At 32.2% G+C, this 27733-nt stretch overlaps 2 protein-coding genes across 8 annotated transcripts in view; both read left to right on the forward strand.

Annotated features, from left to right (window-relative positions):
* The first annotated feature begins 1598 nt into the window (after positions 1 to 1598).
* Positions 1599 to 5775, forward strand: LOC131845922 (uncharacterized). 7 transcript variants are annotated; one of them, XR_009357660.1, is made up of 6 exons: positions 1599 to 2154; positions 2433 to 2667; positions 2748 to 2941; positions 3201 to 3577; positions 3758 to 3898; positions 4003 to 4140. XR_009357660.1 is itself a non-coding variant. In XM_059195083.1 (3 exons), exons 1-3 carry the CDS (start codon positions 1750 to 1752, stop codon positions 5692 to 5694), a joined length of 735 nt encoding a protein of 244 aa, XP_059051066.1. In that variant the 5' UTR covers positions 1601 to 1749; the 3' UTR covers positions 5695 to 5775. The 7 variants fall into 7 exon arrangements, 3 of the variants coding, with proteins under 3 accessions (XP_059051068.1, XP_059051066.1, XP_059051069.1); XR_009357661.1 differs by lacking the exon at positions 3201 to 3577; XR_009357662.1 differs by lacking the exon at positions 2433 to 2667 and having other exon boundaries at positions 2065 to 2154.
* Positions 5776 to 6804: 1029 nt separating this feature from the next.
* The window catches only part of LOC131845915 (uncharacterized), a 43015-nt gene continuing 22086 nt past the window's right edge, over positions 6805 to 27733 (forward strand). The window contains exons 1-6 of the mRNA XM_059195073.1: positions 6805 to 7175; positions 11773 to 11931; positions 14317 to 14500; positions 16797 to 16940; positions 20817 to 20932; positions 25625 to 25799. Of these exons, the coding sequence (XP_059051056.1) occupies positions 7085 to 7175; positions 11773 to 11931; positions 14317 to 14500; positions 16797 to 16940; positions 20817 to 20932; positions 25625 to 25799 (869 nt within the window). The 5' untranslated portion in view covers positions 6805 to 7084. The remainder of the gene's footprint in view (positions 7176 to 11772; positions 11932 to 14316; positions 14501 to 16796; positions 16941 to 20816; positions 20933 to 25624; positions 25800 to 27733) is intronic.

The raw sequence follows: 27733 nt of genomic DNA on the forward strand, positions 1-27733 counted from the left end.
TACCGTTCTTCTTTATAAGATTTATTAACCAGTTTAGTTGTTCTGCGGACAAGAACATAATCGTACGGCACACTAATAAAAAAATATCTATCACATAGTAGATGAGTCCTCTTCTTTATATTATTAAACCTAATTTATGAGAATATTTCTGGAGAATGTTGTGTTTGGTACTCAAACAATTTTTAAGTTTAATTTATTGAATTTATTATTTTAATAAATTCGAACTTTTCTGTACATGAATTAAATTTAAAGATCTTTAATATGTACGTATATATGCGGCAGGCAGAAAATTCAAAGAAAGGTGATTAGGTTTATTTCTTTTTCTTAAAAGTCGTTTCCAAAAACTATGTTACAAGATCATTATTGTACCTCAAAGAAACTTGTAGTAATCTGTCTTTGAACGATAAGTAGCGCTTATCTGAAAAGGAAGCCATTTAAGTAGTTTCAAAGATTACTTTGAGCCGCCGCACGGAATTTCAATCCCTTTAATCAGAGACCATTTACTTTTGCATGACATAGAATTTAGTGCCTTTAAATAAAAAATGATAATTCCATTTCATTTCTTTAGTTTTAAGCAAAAATAGGATCGTTTGAGAATCGATATTCTCTGCTTTAAGATACGGTATATCTTGTAAGGGATATAATACGAAGATGAATCTACAATATGTATGTTACACAATATGCAAATCTTTAAAGTGTGGATCAGACGAAAAATTGTATTCCATTATATTGAGTGTTGTTTTGTAAAAAGCAAAATGTTTACTTTGCAGATTTTCAATACAAACAAACGCACTAGAGTGCATTTTCATGGTTGCTTCGTGCAAACAGAAAACTTTAAAGCAATTTAAAAAGTTTCCTTTGTTCGGTTTCCTATTGAAGTATCGTTAAGATCTTTAGATAGTAGATAGAGAAAGGATTACAGCAATGCAATAAGATGGAAAGACTGTAATCCCAAATGGAGTAGTCAGAGAGGCAATTTGTTCTCTGTTGCCGTTTTTGTAAAGTAACTCTATTTTTAGTTTAAAAGTGACCTGCGAATGATTTTGTTTACTTTTAAACTTTACTACAGTAGAATTCATAATTGTATCCACATCTGATTCAACTATTATAAGAAATAAATATCTAAATCTGTTTAATTATAATTAAATTTGTAAATTTCGAAAACACTACATTTACTTAAGAATTACCTGCAATAAAAATAAAATTACTGCCTCAGTAATGGATGTCTTTAGCTAATAATATTTGTTAGATTAATTTTAGATAATCATATTATAATTAATAATTACATTTAACTTTTACTACTATTACTTAACATCGTAGCCTGTAGTAGCACTATGTTCAGGCCATCTTTATATTAAACTAAAATAAAAAAACATCTTATAATAATAATACATAAACTAAATTAAGTTAAAATATTGCATGCTATTTCAATTAATTTTATATTTCATACCAGTTTTATTTAAATACGAATGCCTATGGTGTACGAGTGTAAAAAGAGTTAACATGGAAACTTAATTAAAAATAGATTTTATAACAAAAATAGAACCTCATTTGATTAAAGTTATTGTTCATATATAAATTAAAAGCCATATAGTATAATATTAATAAAAAGCAATAGAATCTACAATTCAAAATTGAGGACATGAAAAAAAATTGTTGTCTAAATTAAAAATATGTTCCTAAATTATCAGTAATATTATGTGAGATAAAGAAGAAAATAAAAATTGTATACAGAAAATATATCAAAACATGGCGTACTGTTATTCTGATGATTGTGGGGAATTCGCTGTAACTCCGATGTTGGTCGCTCCTTGTTACCCATCAAAATGTTATGAGGAAACAGTATCTTATCCTTGTCTACCACAATGTCCTAAAGGACGTCTCGTGTACTGTTGCGAGAAAGATCTTCCCAGGACGCCTCCTAGATCACCGATTTCTCGTCTAAAGGAGCGAGTTGATCAATGCAATGATCCCCATTGTCGATTGCACCATGGTTGCAATAGTCCCCCTCGATATAGAAATCGTTCGCCACCCCCTACACGTTCCCCACCATGTACTCCACAAGACTGCTGTCCAACTTGTTGTCAACCAACCTGTAAACCTGTCAAAACTAAATACGTTATACCTTGTTATCGGTATGAAGATGGACGAATTGTAAGTTTATTTTAATATTTTATAATGTAAAAAATATGCAAACCAGTTTTGACTAATTTTGTAAAACTAATATCTAGGAGTACCTATATATTTAAACAATATTAAAATAGAGAATATATTATAAGATTCAGTCAAATTGTGAACCATCAAATTGGATGACAAAATAAGAGTAGGTAACAATAATACACAAACATACAATATACAAAGTAAACATTTTTAATTTCTGAAACCAATAGCGAAAACATTTATGTATACAACTTACTGGTTGTTGGTTTCAGGAACGATACGTTCCTACACGTCACGGTAGGCTGCCGATGTCCGCATACCGGTGGAATGGGATGCAGGACCAAATTCATAGTTATAGAGGAGCAATTCGATATTTATGTGCCGGGACAGGCTTTCACATGCCTTGTGTATATACTGCAGTTGAACCTTTACGCAAACTATATCCCAAAATTACACAGGAAATGCTGCCTGTTAAAAAGAAAAATAAAAAGTGAAAACATTTATTATGTAAATACAGGCATACCTTAGGTTATTAGAGACCAGTGTCAGTTTCATCTTCTAGTGAAATAAAAACATACGTTCACCAGGTTTATCCACTACCATCATCTGCGTTAAAGCGTAATGGACTGCAAGATCAAAATTTTACAGAAAGTGGTAGTGGAATATCATACATACGTAAATGTTGGCACAATGCCATATGGGGTTATCAACCAATTGGTATTCCTATCAAACCTACGAAGAAACTTCCGGCCAAGCATAAAAAGTGATGCCTCTCTAATGTGTGAGTTAGGTTTAATTACTCATTAGTCGGCATCAAATAACGTGTAAATTAGAAAGCAATTATGCAGGTATATACATAAATCAGGGCAGAAATAATTATCGTAAGTGACCTATTGTCAGATTTTTTTTGTTGTATGTTGAAATAATTTATTTCTTATTGTTAGTATTAGGCATATCGGATTTATTATATTAACCTCTCACAAGTAAATGGTATACGACAAACGGGTTTAAACAGCAGATATGTATCTGACCGATTACAGGTACGCAAGTTACCCGTGACTGCCTTCAAGCGTAACGGCATGCAAGACCAGGAGCACTCGAAGCTACTGGGCACTACAAATTTCCTCGTCAGGCATCCTTATGACGTGTCGATCGAATGTGATGTCTGCACTAATCCGGTCAAAGTGGGAGATCCGGCTAAAGTACCTCTATGTGACGCCAAGCACGTTCTTGGCTGTAGAGCGCTTAGGAAAAAACCTATAGAATTGTCCCTTGAAGATTTATTAGATGACTAGAATTGTTTCTTATGATTCTACTTTGAAAATTACATGGAAATAACGAATTAACACAAAACTTGTGGCATTTGAGAAATTGTTGACATTAAGTAAAGGGTAAGAAACAAACGGGACGCTCTAACGTAAGCGGATTTTCTTGTATTATGCCTGAGACGCTTTGCATAGTTATGGGCCTAGTTAGAAGTCTACGTTTAGTTCTATTGTCTAATATGTATACAAATAAACAAAAAAATATATAAATTTAGTTATATTGACATTAGTTTAAATATATGCATTCAACATAACTATTTCTATTGTTTCAGCGTAATCAACCCACTGTTCTGATGCGACGAGCTTGCGAGGTGGCTATAGGCACCAAAGCGAAAAGAAAACCATTCGTCGAGTCCATGTACTGTGCTGATTCACACAACGAGGTCCATCGATACCGATCTGAAGATGAAAGGGTATGAAAAAAATACTTGAATATTACATTAATAAAATCCTGAAAAAGTCAATTGAGGTCTATATGTTTTATAAAAAATAATATAAATATTTTCTTCTATTTTAGATAAGCACTACAGATTTCCTATATTAATTCGGCCATGATTTCACATGCTTAAAGTAAAATGAGGGTAGTTTATACTACACAGAATTAAAATTTATATCTCTGTATTAAAAGGCTTAAGACCCCTCAAGAAGAAGCATATAAATATCTTTATAGGTAATATTACAATATACATGAAAATTCATTAAACTAAGAACTTTTATAAAAATACTACTGTTCCTTATGGAACTTCTTTGGGAGATATTGAGTTCGTATGCTTTATAGTCCGTGAAATTATTAAATGGTACTAAATTTTGAGATTACGCTGAGAACAGTATAAAGTTAGCCGAAGCATTTTACGTGAAATTAATATGCAGCCAGTGGTTGGATAACCGCCACCTGAATTGATTCCCACGCAATATCCTTTCAGAAGCCAAAAGCAAAAAGCTGAATAAATGCCGTTTATGCCGCGCGAGAAAAATCCAATTTTGTTACGAACTTCAGTCGGACAGAACTAGAAAAATGAATCTGATATGAAAGTCGAAATTTAAATTGAAACCTATCTTATTAAAAAACTTCATATTAGATTAAGTTACGGCGTAAGAAGAAATGTTAGAGCTACTTTTAAATAGTTTAAATTGTAGAGTAAATGTTACCACAAAGCATCCCTAACTGATGTTAAAATTAAAGTATTCAAACATCGAGTTATTCGTTGAATTAGAATTTTAATTGAATCGTACTACCCGTTTGCGAGCAAATTACAGAAGATTAGGCGTTATTTAGAGGCTGGTTGCTTGGTGTGTTTTTAACATCGATCGCTCCGCGTCCTGGCCACAATGTTTATTCGCCGAATGCGGCGAGGGTTCAGATGGGGATTTATTTCCGACTGAGGCTCAAGATATGGCTCTTTGTGATTGGGCCCTATAATCCGATGGATTGCATGGCCGCGTTTAACTGTCTGTCTATACGCAACATACTGATTCCCCTTAGTTGTTCCAATCTTACTAAAATGAATATAACAAAAGGTAAATTTTGGGTAAATAACAATAGGTAATAATGGTTATTAAAGTTTAAATGATAATTAACGTCAAATATACACTCATGCAAATGAGCACTTACAAACAGGGTTCTTAAATATACCTGATATTTCGGAAATAAATACAGAGATAAGTAGATTGGATAAAGGAATTTAAACTTTTCTGTTTCTCGTACTCCCTCTCTGACTTTCTCTAAGCTTTAGCAATTAACAAAAAGCGTAGTATTACTGAAAACACGACAACTTTCCGGGCAGGATTTTCGTCTAACGATTTTTGCTTTTTTACCTGCAAAGTTAATTAATTTACGAGGCTCGAGTTAAGAAACTTATCTGCTTATGCAAATAACGGGATTGGTGTCTCCAATCCTGGAACAATTTTTTCAAAGTTTAGCTCGACTTGTGCGTTGGAATAAACAAAGTTTAGATTTTCATTTTTTTCCAAATGAACTTACATAGTAGGTAAAATGTTTATTTTTTATTTGCGTTTGCAGGGAAACTGTTGTTTTTATTATAAGAGGAAAAAGCAAGTAAATGCGCCATCTTGCCTACTGCGTGAAAGGGTACATTTGAGGAATCGTCATTGCCAGCCTTGTGTGTCGTGTCCCGAGTGTCAGTATGTAGATTGCATACGAACACGTATTGCAGAGCCATCAACACCCTGTTGTTATTACTGTCGTTGAATAGTGTCTCTATATTGGGTTACGTTTTGTTTTGTACATTGTGTTTAAACAAATTGGCGGCTATGTTATTAAAATTTTCTTAGTTAATTTCCATTGTTTTATTAACTATTTACTATATATACACAGTTAGGCAGGACTGGACAGTAGGGATAGTGATAAAAAATGTTAATGTTCATATAATCTTTTGAAAATAAAAGTCATGTGCTGCATGTGATTTAACATTGAATCTAAATCGATTATGTCAAAAGTCAGCGGCAATTAATACCCAATATTTTACATTAATTAGCTAACTGATTATTTGAACACCTTTATATAAGAAAAAATATATGTATAAAGAATCGGGGAAAAACAATCTTGAATTGATAATCATGCTATATCTGTTAATTCTGAGGTAAATAACGTTTGATATTGTTTGCTACAGTGCACCATCGATCTAACCTTTTAGCTGATTACAAATAATATGAATAAATAGCCATTACAAGCGAAGCATTGAACCGAGACTGCTATCATAATATTTATGAGTATTATAGTATATATTTTAGCTATTTTAGTATTACGTTTCACCACTACGTTGCGATTCTATGAAGATGGCCATGTGGTCAAGTTTCTGTTTCAAGACCTCAAAATAGTCTAGCCATAGATTCAAGTTGTCGTTGGCCGTGACTGTCATGAAATAAGTAATCTATACATTATCTTACGTATTCTGTACATATAAAATCTTGCTTGTAAAAAACTTTTTTTTAATATTTTACGGCTCTGGATACAAGTCAATCTATAACATTGCCATATAATATATATTAATAAATAACAACAATTAGTCCGTAAATGTTGTCATAAAAACACCTACGAATTTTGGAATAAAATTATGTTACGACAGAATAACTATTAATTTTCAAATCCTCTGTACTCATAGAAAGATGTAGCCACTATTGAATAATATACTACAAATACTCTTTCTTTATTATTTAAGCATAACTTGCAATTGTAATTTTGACAGAATCTCTATTATTTACAAGGTCAAAAAACTAATATTAATAGTTAGAATCCTGATCACTATGAAATATTGTGATACATAATACTATAACCACTTAATTTTGTTACAGATATGCAAACCTTCGTACAAAATCCAATGATAATGAAAGAAGAAACACTACGGAGATTTATAGTAAAGTTGCGATAAATTCGATTGTATAGTGATAGTAGGTAACACTGAAAGACTTTAGTTTGCTTGTAATCATGCCAACCATAGTACAGTGCATCATAAAAAGTTATTTAGTTTTTGTTAGGTGTGTATGACAATAAGAAGTGTAGTAAGTGATTGTGCGAGGTAATGAGAAGACGGCGAGGGAGGCTGGCGGTGCAAGCGGCGCGGTGACTGCCCGCGCGCACGATGCGGCATGCGTTAGCGTTACTTGCTGCTGCCGCGTGCACCATTGCCTCTGCGCAGCTTGCATGGACACCAATTTTTCTTGATGGTAGTAGTAAGTATCCTAATAAATCGTTCGCCGATCCAAACGTGATGAGTTCTTAGAACGTTCAAGAAGTCGTCGTCCTCTCAAATCCAAGGATATATTAGTGGAGGGTTCTGATACGACGGTTTATATCAATGAACGACTAACGTTTAATAATCGTCGCTTATTTCGGGACACCAGGCTATTTGCAAAAAAACACGGCTTCAAACACTGCTGGGTACGAAGTGGTAACATTTTTCTTCGGAAGGGGGACTACAGAGATGGATACCCTGCTATTAAAATACAGTCCGAAAATGATCTCGAACGCGCACTTCCTACAACTGGTAAAAATCAGTCCAGCTTACAGGGAGAATCGTCGGTCATTATATCTTAATCAGCCCAGCTCACTGTTTCAGTTATTCTCTTGTTATTGTTTTCAAAAGTCATATACTTTGTCTTGTATTAATATTTTTGAATGTATAGTTTTGTTCGTCTTGATTATGTTATTTGATATTGTATGCGTACTGTATTACACTCTCATTTTTACCACACACACATACACTGTTCATACTTTACTTCACAGTGTCCTTGGCGGACTTTTTAGTTTCACACATTATTTGGAAGTAAATAGTTCATTTTCTTATTACATGGGTGTTGCATTTGGTATGTTCTTAGCTATGGCTTACTAAGCATAATTTGGAACCCTTTCTCTTTACTATTTTTCCATGGCATCCCTGAATTTACTTGAAGAAATTGATAACTCTTTTAAAGTAAAATGCCATACTATACCATTACCGGAAGAATGCACCCGAGTAATTTGTAAATATAATCTGAAAATCTTAAATTTAAACATAAGAAGTCTTCATAAAAATTTTGATAGTTTTTTGGTTGTTTTTAAAAGAATGAATATTGACTTTGATGTCATAGTCCTTACAGAGTGTTGGTTAAATGAAAATTCCACTGTAAACCAAATTAAAGGTTACACGTCTTTCAACTCAAAAAAGTACATAAATAAATCAGGCGGTATAACGGTTTTTGTTAAGGATAAATGGTCATACATTTCCTCGGAACTGGAGGTAGAGGACGCTAATTGTGTTGTGATCGAGGCTCCAAATTGTTTTCAAGTAGTAGCAGCTTACAGGTCTCCAAGTTTCCAAAACCCTAGTCGTTTTATTTATTCCCTTGGCTCAGTTTTGAAAAAACTTACTTACAATCCATTTCTAATCTTTACAGGGGACCTAAACGTAGATATATTAAGCCCAGAAACAGATACCAATTATGTTTCCGAATACTTAAATGTACTTGCTGAATTTGGGCTTACATCGAGCATTGATATAGCTACTCGCCAAAAAACTTGTCTGGATCATATTTTTGTACCAATTAAGAGCAGGGCAGAATCTATAGTTTGTTCCTCTGATATAACTGATCATGAAATCACTATGGCAGGAATTACGTTAACGCATCAAAAACAAAATGCTCAGACACGTTCAAGGATTAGAGTAGACTATGAATCGCTGCATTCTGATCTTCATTTGATAAATTGGCATTCTTTGATGAACACAAATGATATTGAGAAGGCAGTATCTCTCTTCTCCTCCACAGTCGTGGATGCTTTATCGAGGCACTCTAAGATTGTGAAAGTTAGTCGCTCCAAATTTAATATCGAACCTTGGATGACTCCTGGACTTATGAGGTGTTCTAAACATCGTGATAAGTTACACAGCAATTTGCGTAAAGATCCCAACAATAGCGTAAAAAAACTAATTTATTCACGGTACAGAAATTTTTATATTAACTTACTAAGGAAACTTAAAGCTGATTATTATAACAAGCTGATAAACCAAAATAAGGATGCTCCAAAAAAACTATGGAATACTATTAGGCACATTACTCATAACACTGCAACTGTCTCGTTACCCGAAGAGCTAATTAGGACTAGAAACAATATTAAAGAGTCTCTCAATTATTGTAACACCTGCCTCTCTTCCACAGGTAGTAACCTCGCAAATAAAATTTTGACTAGATTAAATGAAACACAGGACTCAATCGCCAGTAAAGTACACTACACTAATTCACCTAAAAACTCTTTTTTTATGGAACCTACCGATTCTCATGAAGTGCTGTGTTTAATAAAATCTCTTAAATCAGGAAACACCTCTGGTTTTGATGGTCTGAATAATAGTATTTTGAAGAATATTGGACATCTTATAGCTGAACCGTTAGCCTCAATATTTAATCTGAGTATATCGTCAGGGACTTTCCCGCAGGTCTGGAAAACGGCGGTGGTGATTCCCATATATAAAGCAGGTAGCAAAGACGACCCGACTAACTACCGTCCAATATCACTTTTGCCAGCTTTTTCGAAACTTTTAGAACGCATCATCTATAAGCGGCTAGTTAAATTCCTCAATCAAAACAGCCTTCTAAATGACAAACAGTTTGGATTTCGTCAGGGAAAGTCCACTGAAGATGCTGTAATCATTCTAATGGATGCTGTTGTTGATCACCTCGATGAGGGTAGGTGTTGCATAGGTGTTTTTCTGGACCTTGCTAAGGCATTTGACACTGTTTCTACACCTATACTCCTCAAAAAGCTGGAGTGTGTTGGAATACGTGGCTTGCCACTAAACTGGTTTGAGAGTTATTTGTCGCATAGAAATCAATGTATCAAGATTGGTGATCATATAAGTGATCCTATACATGTATCTTTTGGGGTTCCCCAAGGGAGCATTCTGGGTCCAATCTTATTTACTATATATATTAATGATTCTAAATCTCCCGCTCCAAAGCTGTAACGCAATCTGTTACGCAGATGATACTGCTCTCATATTCCATGGCCCAACTTGGCAGGAAACGCAGTACATGGCTGAATGTGGTCTTCGACAAGTGTCTGAGTGGCTGGACTATAATCTCCTAACATTAAACGCGTCTAAGACCCAGTATTTGTGTTTCCATAAAACAGCTGTATCTCGCCCACCTTCAAGTAAGTTCAATATTAAAATACACAAAAACTGTCTATCGCCTAATGGTACTTCCAACGCTTACTGTAATTGTGATATTATCAACAGGGTGGTCTCGCTGAGGTATCTTGGAATTGAACTGGACGAAAATTTAAATTTCAAGAAACATATATCAATTACCGCAAAAAGAGTTATAGAGAAATTAATGTACACAATGAAATTATTGAGAGTCATTTCAGACAACACTACTCTGAAATTGGTATACTTAGCGTTATGTCAGTCTTTAATAAATTATTGTCTACTAGCCTGGGGAGGTATTACGAAGTCCAATTTAATTCCCTTAGAAAGAGCTCAACGAGCTGTTCTGAAGGTTTCTCTAAAAAAACCGCGACTATTCGACACGATGCAATTGTATAAAGAGGCTGAGGTCTTGAGCGTGCGCAAATTGTTTGTAATGCGAGTTACTGTATACATGCACAAATATGTGAAGAGTCTACCAACATACAAAGATATATTAAAGAAGAGAATCTATAAAGCTCCTGTGTCTAAGGCTAAAACATCATTTGCTCAACGTCACAAAAAAATTCTCTTTCCACACATATACAATCAAATTTGCAAACTAATTGATATGAAACACTCTCAGTTATCAGGTTTAAAAACACTCCTCAACAGTATACTGATGTCCTGGACATACGAGGACACTGAGAAAATACTAAAACCCGTAATATAAATTTTACACAATTCTGAAATATTCTAACGATTCTATATGAATTTATAACATTCTTACTCACTCAAACACACACACACACACACACTCACACGTACACACATACACACACACACTCGCCGACTAACAAATACATATCTGTAATTTTTATTATTGTATTCTTTGTTTATTTTATTTTATTTTTTGTCATATATTACTAGTATTAATATTATATAAACACTAAATTTTTATATGCACTCTGATCGCCGTACCAATGTAACGTTAACTGTCAAACCTGCTTTGATTTCCACGATACAGGCATTGCCTAGTGTGGGGTCATAGTTACAATGTTATTTAAGTTATATTTTATGAAATAAATGTTATTCTTATTCTTATTCTTATTCTTAAATAATCTGTCAATTATTTAGGAGACGACCATGTCTGGCGTTGGTTGTTCAGACAAGGGATATTTTAAATATGTTAGACACATATTCTATTTAAACACTATTACCAATTTTTCTTCATGATAGTAGTATATATCTATCTATCTATATATATCTATACTGTATAGTATATTTATACTATAAACTAAACTACTTCTTCCTTATTTCATTGAATTAGGGTTGGCGTAATATGTTGTTCTCTTCCATTCATCCCTGTTCGCAGTCATCACGTTATTTACTATAACCTTAAAACTACTAAGTACTCTATATATACTATATGACTAAATAATTTGCTATATATTCGTCAAATAATTTAACTAACAATTAGTGCTGTTAACACTGCTAACACAACTTAAATTTTTGAGCTACATTTATGAAAATTTCACCACAGTAACGAACGTAAGCTATTCTCAACGCAAATTCGCAACTAAAAACGAATTTTACATAATAAAAATGTCCACCTTTTAATACCACATCCTCGAAAATGGATGCTAAATGTATGATATTATTTATTTTAGGTCAAGTGGATCTATGGACCCAGTCTTCGACTGGGTGTGCGTGCCCAGGCGGCGACGGCGAGGACTGTGCGTGCTGCGTACGCGACGGTGCCTGCCCATGCGGGGATGTTGCACCCACGAGATGTGCCCAATGCGGCCTAGAACAGTACTGTGCTAACAGTGAGTATATATTTATTAATAGCGCGTATTACGAATTACAGTACTCGCATCCAGCTAGTATATAAAAACCATATGACGACAAATTTTAATTAAATTTTGTAATAAAATATTTCAACTCTTTACTGTGCTAACTAAAAGAAGTATGTCACTGTTAGAAGTTTTAACTAATGTGTATCTGAAATCGTATCGCAAATCACAATTGTCACAAAAACCTAGTCTGCGTTTTAGAGATCTGATTTGAAATTAAGAATATTCCAATTAAAAACTATTAAACTACTATAAATATTGAAATTGGAACTTTGTGGCCGCGTTCCATATTCGGCCCGTGCAGGTTATTCTCTTTTTAGTGGGGTTTCGCTGTACATATGTATAATACATATATCGTACATTTTTCATATAAATACAATAATAAAAAAATACCATATAGATCCAAGCAAATCAGAGCTTGCTTGTGTTGTGGGTACTAAAGAATTGATAAAAATAATTAAATATTTTTTTGGTAAATACATACCTAATATAAACAGAATACACCCAGGCCAATACTCACCAATCGCGCGAGGAATTACACCCGCGACCATCGAGAGTAAGGCGATGTGCTAAATCGCTAGACCACCCAGGGCGTCAAATATAATATATATTTTAGTGTTTTGATGTTGTTAGAATCGCTATAGAGTTCCTTCTATTCTATTCTATCTATTTTTTAAGTGAGTATTATTCTGTTACCTTTAAAATGAAGTGGTTTCCAATGTACCTGTATTTTATGCATGACTGTTAACAAGTTGGAGGTGTTTAGTTCGAAATTCTTTTTATGTATTTTTTATTTTATATGTTTTGGTCTATATATATTATTAATTTCAAGTCTATTTGATGGTTAAAATAATTTTAGAATTAAATTTTAGTAGTACATTTGATTTCATACAATTTGAATGTTAATTACTAAATACTTACGTGAAACAAAATAAATTATGCGGCTTTTGTATCTCAGATATGAATTGATGTGTATCGATAATTACAAATTCTAAGCAATCATATTAGATTGCTTAGTATTTGTAATTAAACAATAAATAAAGCTTTTATTTTAAACTTCACATTCTAGATCTAAAACTGTTATTAAAACGTACGAGATGAAAATACAATTGTTTATTAACATTATGAATTGTAATAAAATGTTATCCATTCAAATACAGTGAAACTTAATTGAATACGCAATTATCACAAAGTATAGAGGTATAATTGAATGACCCATATCATTGATGTGGTTGTGCGACGTACCAGAGATTAGAAATTAAACCAATTAAAACACGCATTTTAATGTTTCAAGATTATCTTTGTCGCTGTGAATATTAGCACAAACAATGAACGACAATTTGAAAACGGACTGTTTGTTGGCAGGCACTCTCTGATCCCACGAGTATTGAGACCCGAACAATGTTTACCTTTTCCTTAAATAACGGACCATTATTAACCCTTAGTCAACATGAAGGCTTTAGGATGCTTTTACTCGTCCAGTGAGGGTCGAACTCGAATTTTTAGTTGACAGTGGCATTTTGTTTTAGTTGTACAAAGATAAGTAATTGAAACTCATAAACATATATGTTAATAATATTATAAACGCGAAAGTTTGTGAGTATAGATAACCACGTAAAAATTAATGACCTGATTTTCATGAAACTTTACAGTAATATATTTTATACATCCGAATATATAATATGTAATCACATAGGCTACAAATTTCTTGCGGATGAAACCGTCTAGCTAGTCATTTATATGTTACTACATTTTATGCGTGTCGGATTTCAAACAAGACCAATCAAATCCCAATCCAAAATCAATCAAACGTTGCACACAGATTTTAATCAATCAAAATACTAAATATAATTTATAACACATGTCCTGTGTTATATTGTGCGTACTAAAATAGTAGGTACCTACCGTGTGACGGGCATAATAATAAATGTATGAAAAGTTTTAAGGCCATTGTTTTTTAAATTAATTTATTACTATGAATACCTTTGTCTCACGTAGGTACAAATAGTAAATATATATCTATATATATTTAAACTATACATATGTACGGTAAATAAATTGTCGATATATAGATTACTAGCTACTCGCCCCGGCTTTGCATATGTGTACATGTATTATACATATAAACCTTCCTCTTGAATCACTCTATCTATTAAAAACCGCTTCAAAATCTGTTGCGTAGTATACATATATATTTATAGTATTTTACATAGGGACGGACAGACAGCGACAGCGACTTTGTTTTATACTAGGTAGTGATTTTCTGAAATCACCTGATTAATACGTAAAAAAAATAATTATGACAAAATCAATATATAATAGATTGTGCAAATTGTTGATTTGATATTCTATTTCTAGTGTGCAACATTACCATCGACTCGCGTATCCTCAAAAGCAAGTCTGGTAAAACGTTTGGGCAGATCAAATCACCGTCAATCGAAGGTCCAGGATCGTGCTCATACATCCTTCAACCTGATGCTGGTCAACGGGTGGAGATACAACTGTATAGACTTGTATCAGTAGGACGATTTAATGGTACTGGGTGAGTAATACAATTTTGTTTAAAAGGACAAATGTCAAACAATTTTATGTAAACCTATTAAAAATAGAGAATATTTATAATTTTACATGTTTGTAAGGTTCTTATTCAATACATATAATTATTTTTAGAATCAAATAAGTATGGGAAACTTTGTATTAATATTTTTTTTCTGCCTCATTATCTTGTGTTTAAACAGCTGGTTTATATTTATTAGTCTATATATTCTTTTACAACACCGAACTTTTTTATTGTTTAAAGTATTTAATAAGTTGGTAGATATGTGATTTTTGCACAGATATAATTGACTTTGTTATTATTATTATTATTTTTGTAGAAATTCAGCCTCGTAGTCAGCTGTTTGTAAAATACAATTTGTTCAAAACAATATTCTTTAGAAACCATTTTTACTTTGTATATATTTTTTGATTCACACAGTTGTATACTGTACAATTGTTAAATCTTTCTGGCAATAACAACCCGTTACGGGTGATATTATAATGAAGTTCGCAAGCAATGAGTTTCATTGCAATCTGATAAATAATTGTTCTATAAGTATTATTCTAAGGTCCAAGAAGTTCATAAAATAGATTAATAAATGTAATTTATTGGCCATTGATATGGCTATTTTTGTTTATTTCACAAAAGATTTCGAACCACAACTTTAATGTGAAATTTACTCATTTATGTAACTTGAATAGCAAACAAGCTGACACCAAAACAACGTTTGTGGGGTCAGCTAGTTATTGTATATAATAATAAAAATGTGTTCTATATTGTATATTTTTATACAACTATAACTTATCGATTTGGCTTTCATAAAAATTGACATTTTATGAAGGACGAATCGATAATAATCGAAGCATAGATTTGGGTGTGACGGGCCCGAGATTGTCACATACAGCGGTTATGATCAATGTCCCGTCAAATTGAATATTTCAAGCGGACCGTCTTCACATCGAACCTGGGACCAACTAATATTTATGTTTTTTCATGTCAACCAGATTATAAGAAATTCTAAGGAAATAAATTGCACAAATGTTCAATTTATCCTTAGTAGGTATATTATTAAATACGTTTTTATGCGTTATACCTACCTATCTATCTAGCGAATCGAACACGAAAACTCAGAGCTTAAAGTAATGGTTTTTGTTTACTTTATAGATAATAATTATTTATATATATGTGATACAGATAATTTTGTTCGTAAGGTAAGCTATGTCGTTTCTAACTTTTTCTGATATTGAAGTTACTTAACCTAAAATCTGGTAGGCAAACGTTTAACATTTGGCTTTCAAACTGCGTAAGATACTTAGTCCGAAGCCTAAGAAATGCTGAGACCGTCTCGTTTAGAGGCAATACGTGTATTGCAGCATATTGTATAGACGGACGTAATGGATGGGGGTTAATCACTATTGAGAAAAGTGCCTGGTCTACCGAAAGAAAATGTCGCACTAATACGAATAAGAGTGAACAAAAAAAATTGACATCGTACATTTCGGTATAGTATACCAATACTAATATTAAAAATGCGAAAGTATGTCGTCTGCTTGTTTGTTGGTATTCTTTTCACGACTATACAACGGAAAGGATCTTATTGAAAGACGTGAAGATAGATTGCATCCTGAGAACGGAGATTTTATATCTCAAAAAAGCAGACGATGCTACGCAGCAGACGATGTTACGATTACGGCTAGCATCCAATAATTTAATGTTTATATATTGGGATAATATTACACATTTATATTTTTTTAATAAAGATCTACTTACTTTTATGTCTGAAAACTGTTGTGCTTGTCCATTAACTAACAATATTTATATAAGTAATAATTATATGATCAAGCAGAAATAAACGCGTAACCAATTTAAATAATCAGAATTGAATTATATTTAATTATAAAGTTGGATTTGTTAAGTTTGTTTTACACAACTGAAACTGTTATTATTATTTATGAACAAATTGTATAACATAATATAATAAGAGTATAAATATAGAGAGGAAAATATATTTCAATATAAGTTATTTACTTACTGCCTTAGTTACATAGTAGATTATAACATATACTGTATGTCTTATAAAACTTTTTTTTTTACTAATATCGCAGTTTTAGTCTGATATACTTGACGAAAATATTAAAGTAAAACTAAAATAAATATTATGCTGCAGCCAAACTGCAAAATAATATAGATACTTGAACTACGATTATTTTTGGATAATCTTGTCTAAATATACAGATAGACGACAAATAAATATATGACTGTATAATAAGGGTCTTCAGTAATATTAAATATTCAACAGTTGCATTGGAGGATGGTTGCAATTGGGCGCCGCGGGTGCAGTGCAAGGCAGCGCAGCTGAAACACGACTTTGTGGTGCCAACGAACGCTATTCACCACCCGTTGTTCTGTTTGCTGATCACGGCGCCTCAACTTTAGAATTTAGGTGGGTATTTAGTATTAATAATAAAATAATTTATTTAGTAAAACGTCATAAAATGAATATGATTAGTTAAGTTATAATTAGTAAGTATCAAAGATCATGCTTCTGAATGGATAAGTGATGGGGATATCTCTGGAAAAGTACAGTAAAAATGTAATTGTAGACTACTCATAACTTTTAAGTCTAATTAACTTACTGCAAATGCAACTAGACCAACTCTTAACAACTCCAGACACTAGATTTCAAAAGTACGTGCTTGTGCATTTAACAATGTCTTTCATAGAAGAAAATGATTCACAATTGTGTTGTTCACGAAATGTGAGCGTAACCTATAGCTTTCAGCGGAATATGCAGGCAACTGACCTAACCGGCTGCTTGGTAAAAGTGACAAAGTTTAACAAGTTTCATGCAAATTATGAACTTTAAATTACGGTGAAGACAATTTAATTTCCTTTACCTCAGTCTTAAATGCGCTCTGACGCGCGCTTATGGAACTGGCGCCGTTTGAAGTAAATTGCAACTGTAAGGAATTATTATGTTTTCCCATTTTATTATGAATTAATCATATATCACTGCTACTGCATATTAGCATCTATTTTATTATCTACGGATTATCTAAATGAACCATAACAGTAACGGCGTGATTGAAGGTATGTACATATACCTACTACTAAGCTGTATTTCGAAGGAAATCGACAGGAAACAAGCAATGGTGTTATTTTTCCATTCCAGTTCAGTCACATTCAATAAATTCCCCCGATGTTGAGTATGCTCTGCATTTATCTGTTCAGGTTAAAGAATTATATAAAGCAAAAATCACAGATTAGACCATAAATAGAAAGACTTTATTTGGAACAAAAATATTTTGTTTGAAGTAATTTGCTGTTCCGTTATTTTCGACCGTCCAAAATGACCAATTTGATGTAATCACCAATATTAATGTAGGTTCGTAATATATACGTAATAAAAACCAATAATCATTTATCTAATTGCCAATTTTCTACAAGAATCTGCAAATTGGAAACTTTGTCAACGAATTTAATAAAAAGGAAAATATTAATATGATATTTTTCTGTGTGTAATCGACATTTTGCCTATTTCTGTACTAATATGTAGATCATTATTTTTATAGCACATTATTCGATAACATAACTCATGATGCCATAAGTACACGGGCTTTATCTTTTAATGTAATCGCAAAAAAATGAAAGCATGTATAGACTTTTCAAAAACTTTATATCTAATCATTTACCAAGAGTTCATTATTTTATTATAATTAGTTAGAATTTTAATTATAATTATTTTGTATATAATTAAATCACCACTTTTTGACATACAACCACAACCACTTGATACATTAAAATACGGATTACGGATAGCAATATTGCTGAAATATTGTACAAATCAATTAAAACTTAATAATAATAAACCTATGTTATTATTTAATGCAGTAGTTAAATAATTACTGCGTCAAACATAAAAGTAAACGCTATAATATTATTTCAACTTTATATTGATTTCCGCCGGCTTTAAAAAAAATGGTAGTTAGTTGCATACTCGGTCTTTTTAGTTTACTCACGTTCCGGTTTCATGACTGTAAGGCATACTTTTCAAAATTATAGGTTTACACATGAAACTGCTGATAGAATTAATCAATGTCCTGAAACCATGAAACTAGTTTCAGTCTACTGGTTTCATAATATAAATTAGCCATAACTGCCAATTGAGTGAATATGAATGATTCCAGAAATCTATTATGATGTCACTATGACGGTTATTCCCAACTCTCTAAATTATTTGTTCATTGATCATCCAACAGTAGTATAATAATCCCTGGTAGTTAATAAATTTACTGCACGGACAATGATTGTCAATTACATTATTATTTGATAAATATTTCATATTTTGCAATTCAATTCACTGGAACCATAGGTAAATATTTATTGCTCCATAAATTGGCCTTTTACTATACAACAGCCTTTTGATCCAAATGATTTATTCAAAGTAGTAATGAAATAAGTAGATTTGTTATTTAAGTACCTAATTAAATATTATATAATAATAACATAATTACATATTCGCAGTTACTGGAATTTATGTCCATAAATATATTTATGAATAATTTCCAAACTATTCATGATTAAGTTAAGTGGAAGAATTACCTCCTACTTGTAGAAATCATTACAATTTACTTGTAGAAATATATAAGTAATATATAAAATAAAAAAAGATGACAATTAAGAAAGATCTTTATTTCTATGTGCACCAAAATCCAATTGATTTGAGTTTGGGTTTTTATGAATATGATGTTATTTTGCGGAGTTCTAATTTACTCAATAAATTATAGTAATACATTAAAATCTCCTACTATGGGAATAATATGTAAAACTACAAACGTTATGATGACTGACCACCAGCTGTAGAGACCTTCAATATTAGTGATCAATTTCCCACTGTTATTAAGCCAACTCTAATATTGTGACATGTTGAAGATTAATCAATTATATAGAAGGTTATGTAGCCTTGAGAGGAAATCGGAGTGATTTGCTTACATCGATAATAAACCAAATTAATCTGAGAGACGACTATAGGCTTGCCTTCTCCAAGTTGCATTAACGTAATTATTAATAGCAACATCTCCAGTGTTACGTTCACTACAACATCGTCAGTTGACAATGCTTCTGACTATCCCATCTAGAATTACGTGACATCGTCTAGATCATATCATGATGTCTACGTTATGGAACTTCTGTTAGTAGTGGTTAGTTCTTCCGAATCCAAAAGGTTTAGTCTGGATATGGGAAATAATAGCGAAATTAAATATCATTATTAATATATATTTACTAACCAAATTATTTCTCACAGTGCCATATTTGGCTATCTACTTTTTATGATTATCTCCTAAGAATACAGAGTCACTTATAAATATTATACCATGCTGAAAATTAGGTATCTAAACAAAATACAAATTAACCAATCACTTTCATTAAAATTAAAATTTAAATAGAATGTATTCAGAATTTCACTTTGTTTCTTGATGCGAGTAGTTCAGTTTTCTGATTATTCAAATATTACTAGACTTATTAGTCTAGACTAATACTGTAAAACATAAAAAATAAATGACAAATATTAGATCACACAATAACCAGCCTTATCCTTTAAAGCCATCGTTTCTAGACAACCTTTGATAGCTAATCATCCTAGTTGATAAAATTTCACGACGAGTTTAATCTCGAGCGCTAGACTGCTTCAGTCCGAACTGGAGTAAAATGGACGCAGAACAAAAGGTTGTCACTACGGAACCGGTAATGCTCGATTCGGAATTGTGGCGTACTCCGCTCCCGGTCTACAAATGTTCGTGTCAGCCGGAAACTAGTGCATTTCTCGATTATGTGAACTTAGCTTTATGGATATCGTCGGCTATAGGCATAATGAATTAAGTAAATAATCTTGATAACTTCATTTTGTGTTGTAAATTATTATATGTACATATGTATAATATTATTAGCTATATTGTGTATTAGTATATATAAATAACTATTGTCGCTTTTAAATGAAAATGAATTATTATTCCAAAAACACACTTTTTAGGATTTTTTGTAAATCAACTTATTTAGCGACTCCTTGCTTTACAGTGTAATTCTGTGACAATATTTAGTCAGAAATTGGGTACAGTTAGGTCCACTATATGAAATGCCGAAATATTCATAATGTCAATTATGCAATTCGTTTACTTTAAAAATACGTTCTAGTCGTTACATTAAATGGTATAACTTCATAATAATGAAACTTAGAGAAACTTATCAAATTGTCTTTTATGTATTATTATAATTCTACAGTGTAAATATACCTAGGTAATGTATTTTGTTTTTTTACCAGGATAACAGAAAAAACTGTGAGATCACAGTTCCTTGCGTTCTTTAGCTTCACGTCGTTAAGCAACACTCAGGGCGTGGGGTTCCATCCACGAGGCGGCTCCAGGATACCACATACAGGTAATTACAGCGTTTACGTTAAAAAAAAACAATTTAGGTAGATTAAAAACTATAGCTGAAAGGAGTAAGTTGCTTGAGAACATATATATATATATATATAAGCGGAAAGGGGATTTATGGGTATTCTTTTTAAATAAAGAATTTACGACGAAATGACGGAAGACGTAAAACGATGTACTGACGATTGTAATACATGAAGAAATATTATTAATAGTCTAAAAGACTATTTTTCAAGTCTCACCTGCAATATTTCTACATATGTAAATGTGTAAGCACTGATAACTTTAGACACAATGGTCAGATCCTGATCAACAACTCTCAGTCTTCGGTTGATGTGGATCTAAATCAAATAAGTTAGATAGAAACTCTAAGTAGTGTTACATTATTTAATATAATGTTCTTATATAAGCCTTCATCAGATAAACTTTACGCTCACATTATTGGATTGTCACCGAAGATACATAAATATTCCATTTAATTATTAAGGTAACAAAAGTCCTTTTACATTTACAACCGTAAAATGTACTTGGAAAAATAAATGAAGCCGAAGGACCGACATCTATTTAATAACTCTTATTAACAGTGCTAATTAATTTTGACTTAAATTACCCATAATCGCCATGAGCTACTGCAAATATTACAGAATTACGTAAGTACCTACTCGTATTTAAAATAAGATTGGTAATACAGTTTAAAATAAAAACGTAACTGTCATATTTTTTAACTTAGTAATTATTAATAAATACACAGACTTCTTGTACTAGACAATTATATTAATCAAATTGGTAGCATAGATAAAATTAAAGTTAAACTAGAAGTAAGTTAGTGTCTATTATCCACTTTGGAAACAAATAAAGAGAAACTACAAAGTTCGAAACAATAAATTAGATAGTTAAACGTTGAAAATTAGTCTTATTAATTAATTAACCTTATTGACTGTTCTGACCTATTTAATTTTGACATTCTTACTTAAATACTATTGATTATTTCATATTAATATTACAATACATGTACACATACATGTATTCTTACAGCGTATAGAAGCCATCGGTCATCGTCCCATATAATATCGGCGATCGATGGTAATACGATTTATTTATAGATTTCTTGAACAATATTGTATTGGAACAGTACTAAGTTGGAGAATCAATATGTAGAGAACAGATTTACTAAAACTGTTCATTTCGCGCCCATTACTCACGTTGTTGACCGAATAATTCCATAGATTTACTGCTATGTCGTGTCAAGATTTTGGTATGAAAAGGGAGAGCAAGTGTGGCGGACTTTTGCGCGACCCATGTCAGTTTTACATAGGTATTCTTAAGTATAATATTATACCTCATTCATAAAAAACCAAAGAACTAATAATATTGTTCAATTTAATTCAACCTCGATATTGGTTTTTAGCTAATCCACTTTTATTCATCTGCAATCAAGGCTAAATCGAGTAGATGAAATATAATTTCGTTTAATTTATTCAACGACTACATAATGTTGAACTAATGTGTGTACAATTCGAAGGTACAAAAAGTCGTATTATCTGTGGTATTAGTAATAAACGTAAGAGTTGACCGATAAGCAATTGTGATGTAGGCCTGTATGAAATTGTTAAAATGAGACATTTTTGATAGGGTATCTATGATATTTTCTTCAGAGCTTAAAGAATGTAGTCCAATTAAACCATATAAATAATAGTTATCAACAATATAGGAATACAATGTAAAAATACAAAACAATACAAAATAAAAAAAGTTGCCTCAGTAAGTTTATACTAAAGAATGCACGAACAAAGTTGATACCGGAAGCAGTACAGCTACTAAAGAATGTTTTTAAAATCTCTTTACCACGTTTACACAACATGCATTTTGGTGGAATAGCAGTATTGGACCTTAACGCTCGCTCTATTAAATACATGTGATAAATTCACACCCCGCACTCAGTCATGTCGTCGTGAAATACCACCTTACATTTTTGAAATGCCAAAATCTGTGCACCCGGTGAGAATGGACGACCCAAAATGAGGTAGCCGACTTCAATATAATTTATCGCACAGTATGCGCATGTTTCGGCCGATTTGCAGCGCCGCTCCAGACGCAATGAAATACTACAGCACTGCGTCGTTACGTGGCGGGGGTGTAAAGTGAATCGGAAATGCCTAAAATTAATTCAATTTTTTATGCCGACACATTCAATGGTTTGTTGCGAGTTGTTTCCTGGTGCGATTTCCGCCGCATGAATGTTTATACCTACATATGTGGGGGTAAATATTTGTTTGGATAACGGACTTGTCATACAATGAAAAATTTTGAAATTGATCTTCATAAAACTTTGCATAAAAAATATACTTCTTAATGTTTTTGTGCTCAGCACAGTACTCACATTGTATTAGGAAAATGTGTAATTTGCAGTACTTACTGATTATTTCAAATAGCAAGAGATATATTTAAAGACCTTTGGCAGTCTATTCTCTTTATGTGCAGTATATAGGACTTGGCATTATTCCGAGAGATCCTGTCGTGTTGGATTTCTGCGAAATGCGGGGATGTCGAATATTATGATCACCACAATGGCAACAATTGTAAATTTTGTCTTTAATTTAATTTCAAACGTATACACTCCTACTACGTATGAAAATAAAAAATATAATGAACATGATATTTGTGTATGCACGATAGTTTCATAAAGTTACAGGCTACATTTCACAAATATACAAATTAATATGTTTTACAAATATGTCTGATGAGTAATCATTGTAATGAAACATAATAAAATAATCACATTTAAATGATATTATAATATCGTAATGTCAACAGTTTTTACAAACAATATTTATATAAAATGCTATTGCTTTGAAAATATGAAAATAAATGAGATGTACGTTTGGTGATTGATTGGTTTTAATTTAATAAGACAAAAAACAGATGTATGTATGTATAGTAAAACATTATCGAATGATGTTCTACTACAAATTCGTTTCAGTATTATAACAGACTACCTTACTTCTACAATATACTAAAGTATATAATGATTCTTTCGCAACGAACTCGTTATTTCTCTATTTTATCCCTTTTCTACAGAAAACAATAAGATCGCAATGATGTGACAGCACCAAGCTCTAAAGGGGGAATTGTTTTCGCTAACTGTGAAGTGCAGTTCAGCCACGTTTCACTTCGCTTGTATATTTCCCGACCTTTTCCATTTATTTAAGCACCTACTCGAAACGTGTTATTTTGCGATAAATTTTATGTTCGCCACTAAACTAAATAGCGTACGCGTGGCCACTTCGTGACAATGTTAATTAATTATTTTAATGTCGACTGTAAATTATGTGGAAACATTAGCTTTAAGAAAAAATAATTTCTTTAATATTTATGTCATAATTTAACATTACCTAAATGTTTTCTGACTTGTTAATTAAAAAATAAAATGTTTTATTTCACATATTTGTACTATGTAATCGAAAGATTTTTATTACTATTGCTGAATTTATGTTACGATACTATAATTATATTAAAAGAAAAACTGATTTTTATAGTAGAATACAGTTTTAAACTGTATTAGCAGTGCTCGCGGCTTCACTCGCATATTTATAGTCTGTGTTATTCTGATGACTCAGCCATATTGTAAATTCAATAGTTTTTGCGTGAAAGTGTAACAAACATCCATCCATCCATTCAAACTTCCGGGTTTACAATATTAGAAAGATAATTACATACTAGTTGATGCTCGCGGGTTCGTCTATGTGATGTATTCTCGTTTTCATGATACATAAACCCAAGACAAGGAGTTCATGAACTGGTATTAGACTAATTTTCTTCCTAGGACTAGATCGACTGTATTTCTAGGACAAATGTGTTGCCTTGAAAATAAAAATAATGAAATGAAAGTAATACTTTCATGATTGTAAGCCACGTCACCAGACCTTGATATTGAAACATACCTGAATAAAAGATAGCAGGCTTCTAAACGAAGCCAACATTCACGTCTAACTGTCGCTCAACTTAGTACATTGAGAAACGACAGCCAGAGCTTTCAGTTAATAAAAAAGATACAAATAATATTAAGGTTGAGCAGCGTGAATTTCGTGAATTGAATAGAAAGTTTATTTTAATATACCACAGGTATACTTATAGACTTCAACGTTCCAAACGTAAAAATCATACTGTTTATAAAACCTCTAACGTATAATCTCTGAATAATATAAAGCAAATTCGCCCTTTAGTCTGGCTGTTTTTACGCTTACAGGATGAACTACGCAATGTGTGTTGATACTTGTCTCACTAACATTTAGAATTTTTTTTTTGTTTACATAATATATACATGTATCATGCGATCTTTTTTTAAATATACGCAGATGTATATTTAAAAAAAGATCGTATGATGCAAAGCCGGGAAGAGTCGCATGCTATATACCTATTTTTGCCTAGGTAGACAGTACCAAAAGGAATTCATTAATAACTAAACATTCATATAAAATACGTTGTTATAAAACAAACTTTTAAACATTATTATAAGCTTTACTTTTGTAAGTAAATAAAAAAAAATGCGTAATTAAATTTGAATGAACCTGTAGTGTCACTAATGAAAGTATAACTTATTTCTAATGTTAGTTATTTAATTAAAAATATACTAATGTAACGTCAGTTTTATAGCTGCTTATAACTACTTAAAATGTTTATTTTTTTGTCATAGATTGCGACTGGCTATACCAGGACGTGTCCTGTCGAGGCGCCGGGTCTTGTGTACTCGCAAGCCCCGGATATCCTGGACTGTATCCGCCACACCGTCGCTGTCGCTACCTATTCGCAACCAATTCTGTTAATACAAGGGTCAAAATCATCTTCACATCTATACTACTGCCTAGAAAGTAAGTAAAACTATTTTCTATTACATCACTAGGTTACAAAGAATTTTAAGTCTAAGTCAGATGGATTCCTTATTGCTAATTACTATATACTAATTACTTTATATTTCGCACACCACCTCACCTCCGATGGTCGCCGCTGCATTTCCTCCCACATTACAAATATTTGTACTCATAAATATGATTGTTTGTATCGGTTGGGTGTTTTCTATGTATGGTATATACAAAAAAATGTCTATGTATTTATATCAGTTATCTAGTACCCATAACACAAGCTCTGGCTAGCTTGGGACTAGATGCCGCTGTGTGAATTGTCCAAGGATATTATTATATTACGATATCAGGTGACTTGATAAACGATTTGAAGACCATTATTAAATTAAAATAATGTATGTAGTGTTTATTCACTACTATGATATAGTCTACTGGCTATCCATACATATACACAGAATATACATTCGTCGGTATATAGGCGTTCAACACATACATATATCAGTAAATAATTGCCACGTCGATTTTATCTTGTAATTCAACTTTTTTAAAATGTATTAATAATTTTACTTAGACGATTAAATTTTCTATCACATGACAATTGTCGCAAACGACGTATTAAACAAGTGCCGTTCGACACACCCTCATCGTCGTTCATTTACATACTAAATTCTCCATTTCTATTACACTATTGCTAGTGCACGGCTGCGAATATAATAATTGTTTTCACATATGCTAGTTGTATATGCGCTAATCTGTTATTTCTCATTTTCGAGAATGTTGATGTATGGATATGGATAGATGGAGCCTGTACGGTTTCAGAGGAGGTTCCACTCACGTTCACTTAGATTCTGGAATGAACTATTACAGAGACTACAATATTGCTAGAATAAAATAAGGCATATTATGATTTCAGGCTAAGCTAGGGTAACCGTTTGGAGTAGGGTGGGTAGTAGTAATAGGTAGGGTACCATCATTTGACGTAATTATGATGTTAATAAAAACCATTTCACCCAAAGTTACGAGTTTTGAACTTCAGTGATTTAGGAGCAGTGTTACTTCAAATTTATAATAAGATCATAAACTTTTGTACACTTTCACATGTTATTCGCAGCTGTTATTAATCTGTATTAACTTAAGTACAGATAACATAATATTACATAACTTAAGTAACCTATGCTCATGAAGTTTTCGCAGTTTGTTACTTTCTAACAAAGGCGATTTGTTAACTGTCGCCGTTGTGGTGCATGTTAACATTCAGCCTGCCTACATTTATAATATTATATTTATAAGAATGTTACAAAAGAATGAGGTAATTCTTAGTTTGTGGAAATTAAGTAATTTAAGTATACATATAGGTATGTATGCAAATAAAGGTCATTAACATTCATTATTTAAAATTGGCGCGCATTCGCAGTTAATTCGTTCTTCAGAGTAATATGTGTCACTTATTGAGGAAGTTTCTTGGCATAACATATTTTTTAATATATATAATAATTAATACATTTAAAATGTGTATATTCTATTGTGAAAAAATAGTTTAAAATATATTGTTTCTATTTTAAGGTGAATTGTCTAAAGTAGTAAAGCATATAGTTAATTGTTTACTATCCGACCATTAGGACACAAGTGTCCTCTCGAATGTATTCTCTCCCCACTAATGGCTCACCACCTCACCACCTCTCGATGATGTGGCATGGGGCGCCATAAACATAGATATTACAATCACCATAACTACATGTGGACAACACAAGATAAACAAAACACAGATATTTTTTCTAAAACAGTAGTGTGGAAATATGTCGCTGCTATCTCCACGGCATAACTTTAGGGTGTATTTATTCAATTTCTTTATATATCACTAGCCACATACCCCGGCTTCGCCGCCAACATAAACAACCAAACAAACAGTTTTGGCCACGTCTTGGCTTTTTTAAATTTTATTA

The sequence above is a fragment of the Achroia grisella genome, unplaced genomic scaffold, assembly GCF_030625045.1.
Source record: "Achroia grisella isolate CSIRO2021 unplaced genomic scaffold, CSIRO_AGI_Agris_v1 utg487, whole genome shotgun sequence".
Taxonomy (NCBI): Eukaryota; Metazoa; Arthropoda; class Insecta; order Lepidoptera; family Pyralidae; genus Achroia; species Achroia grisella.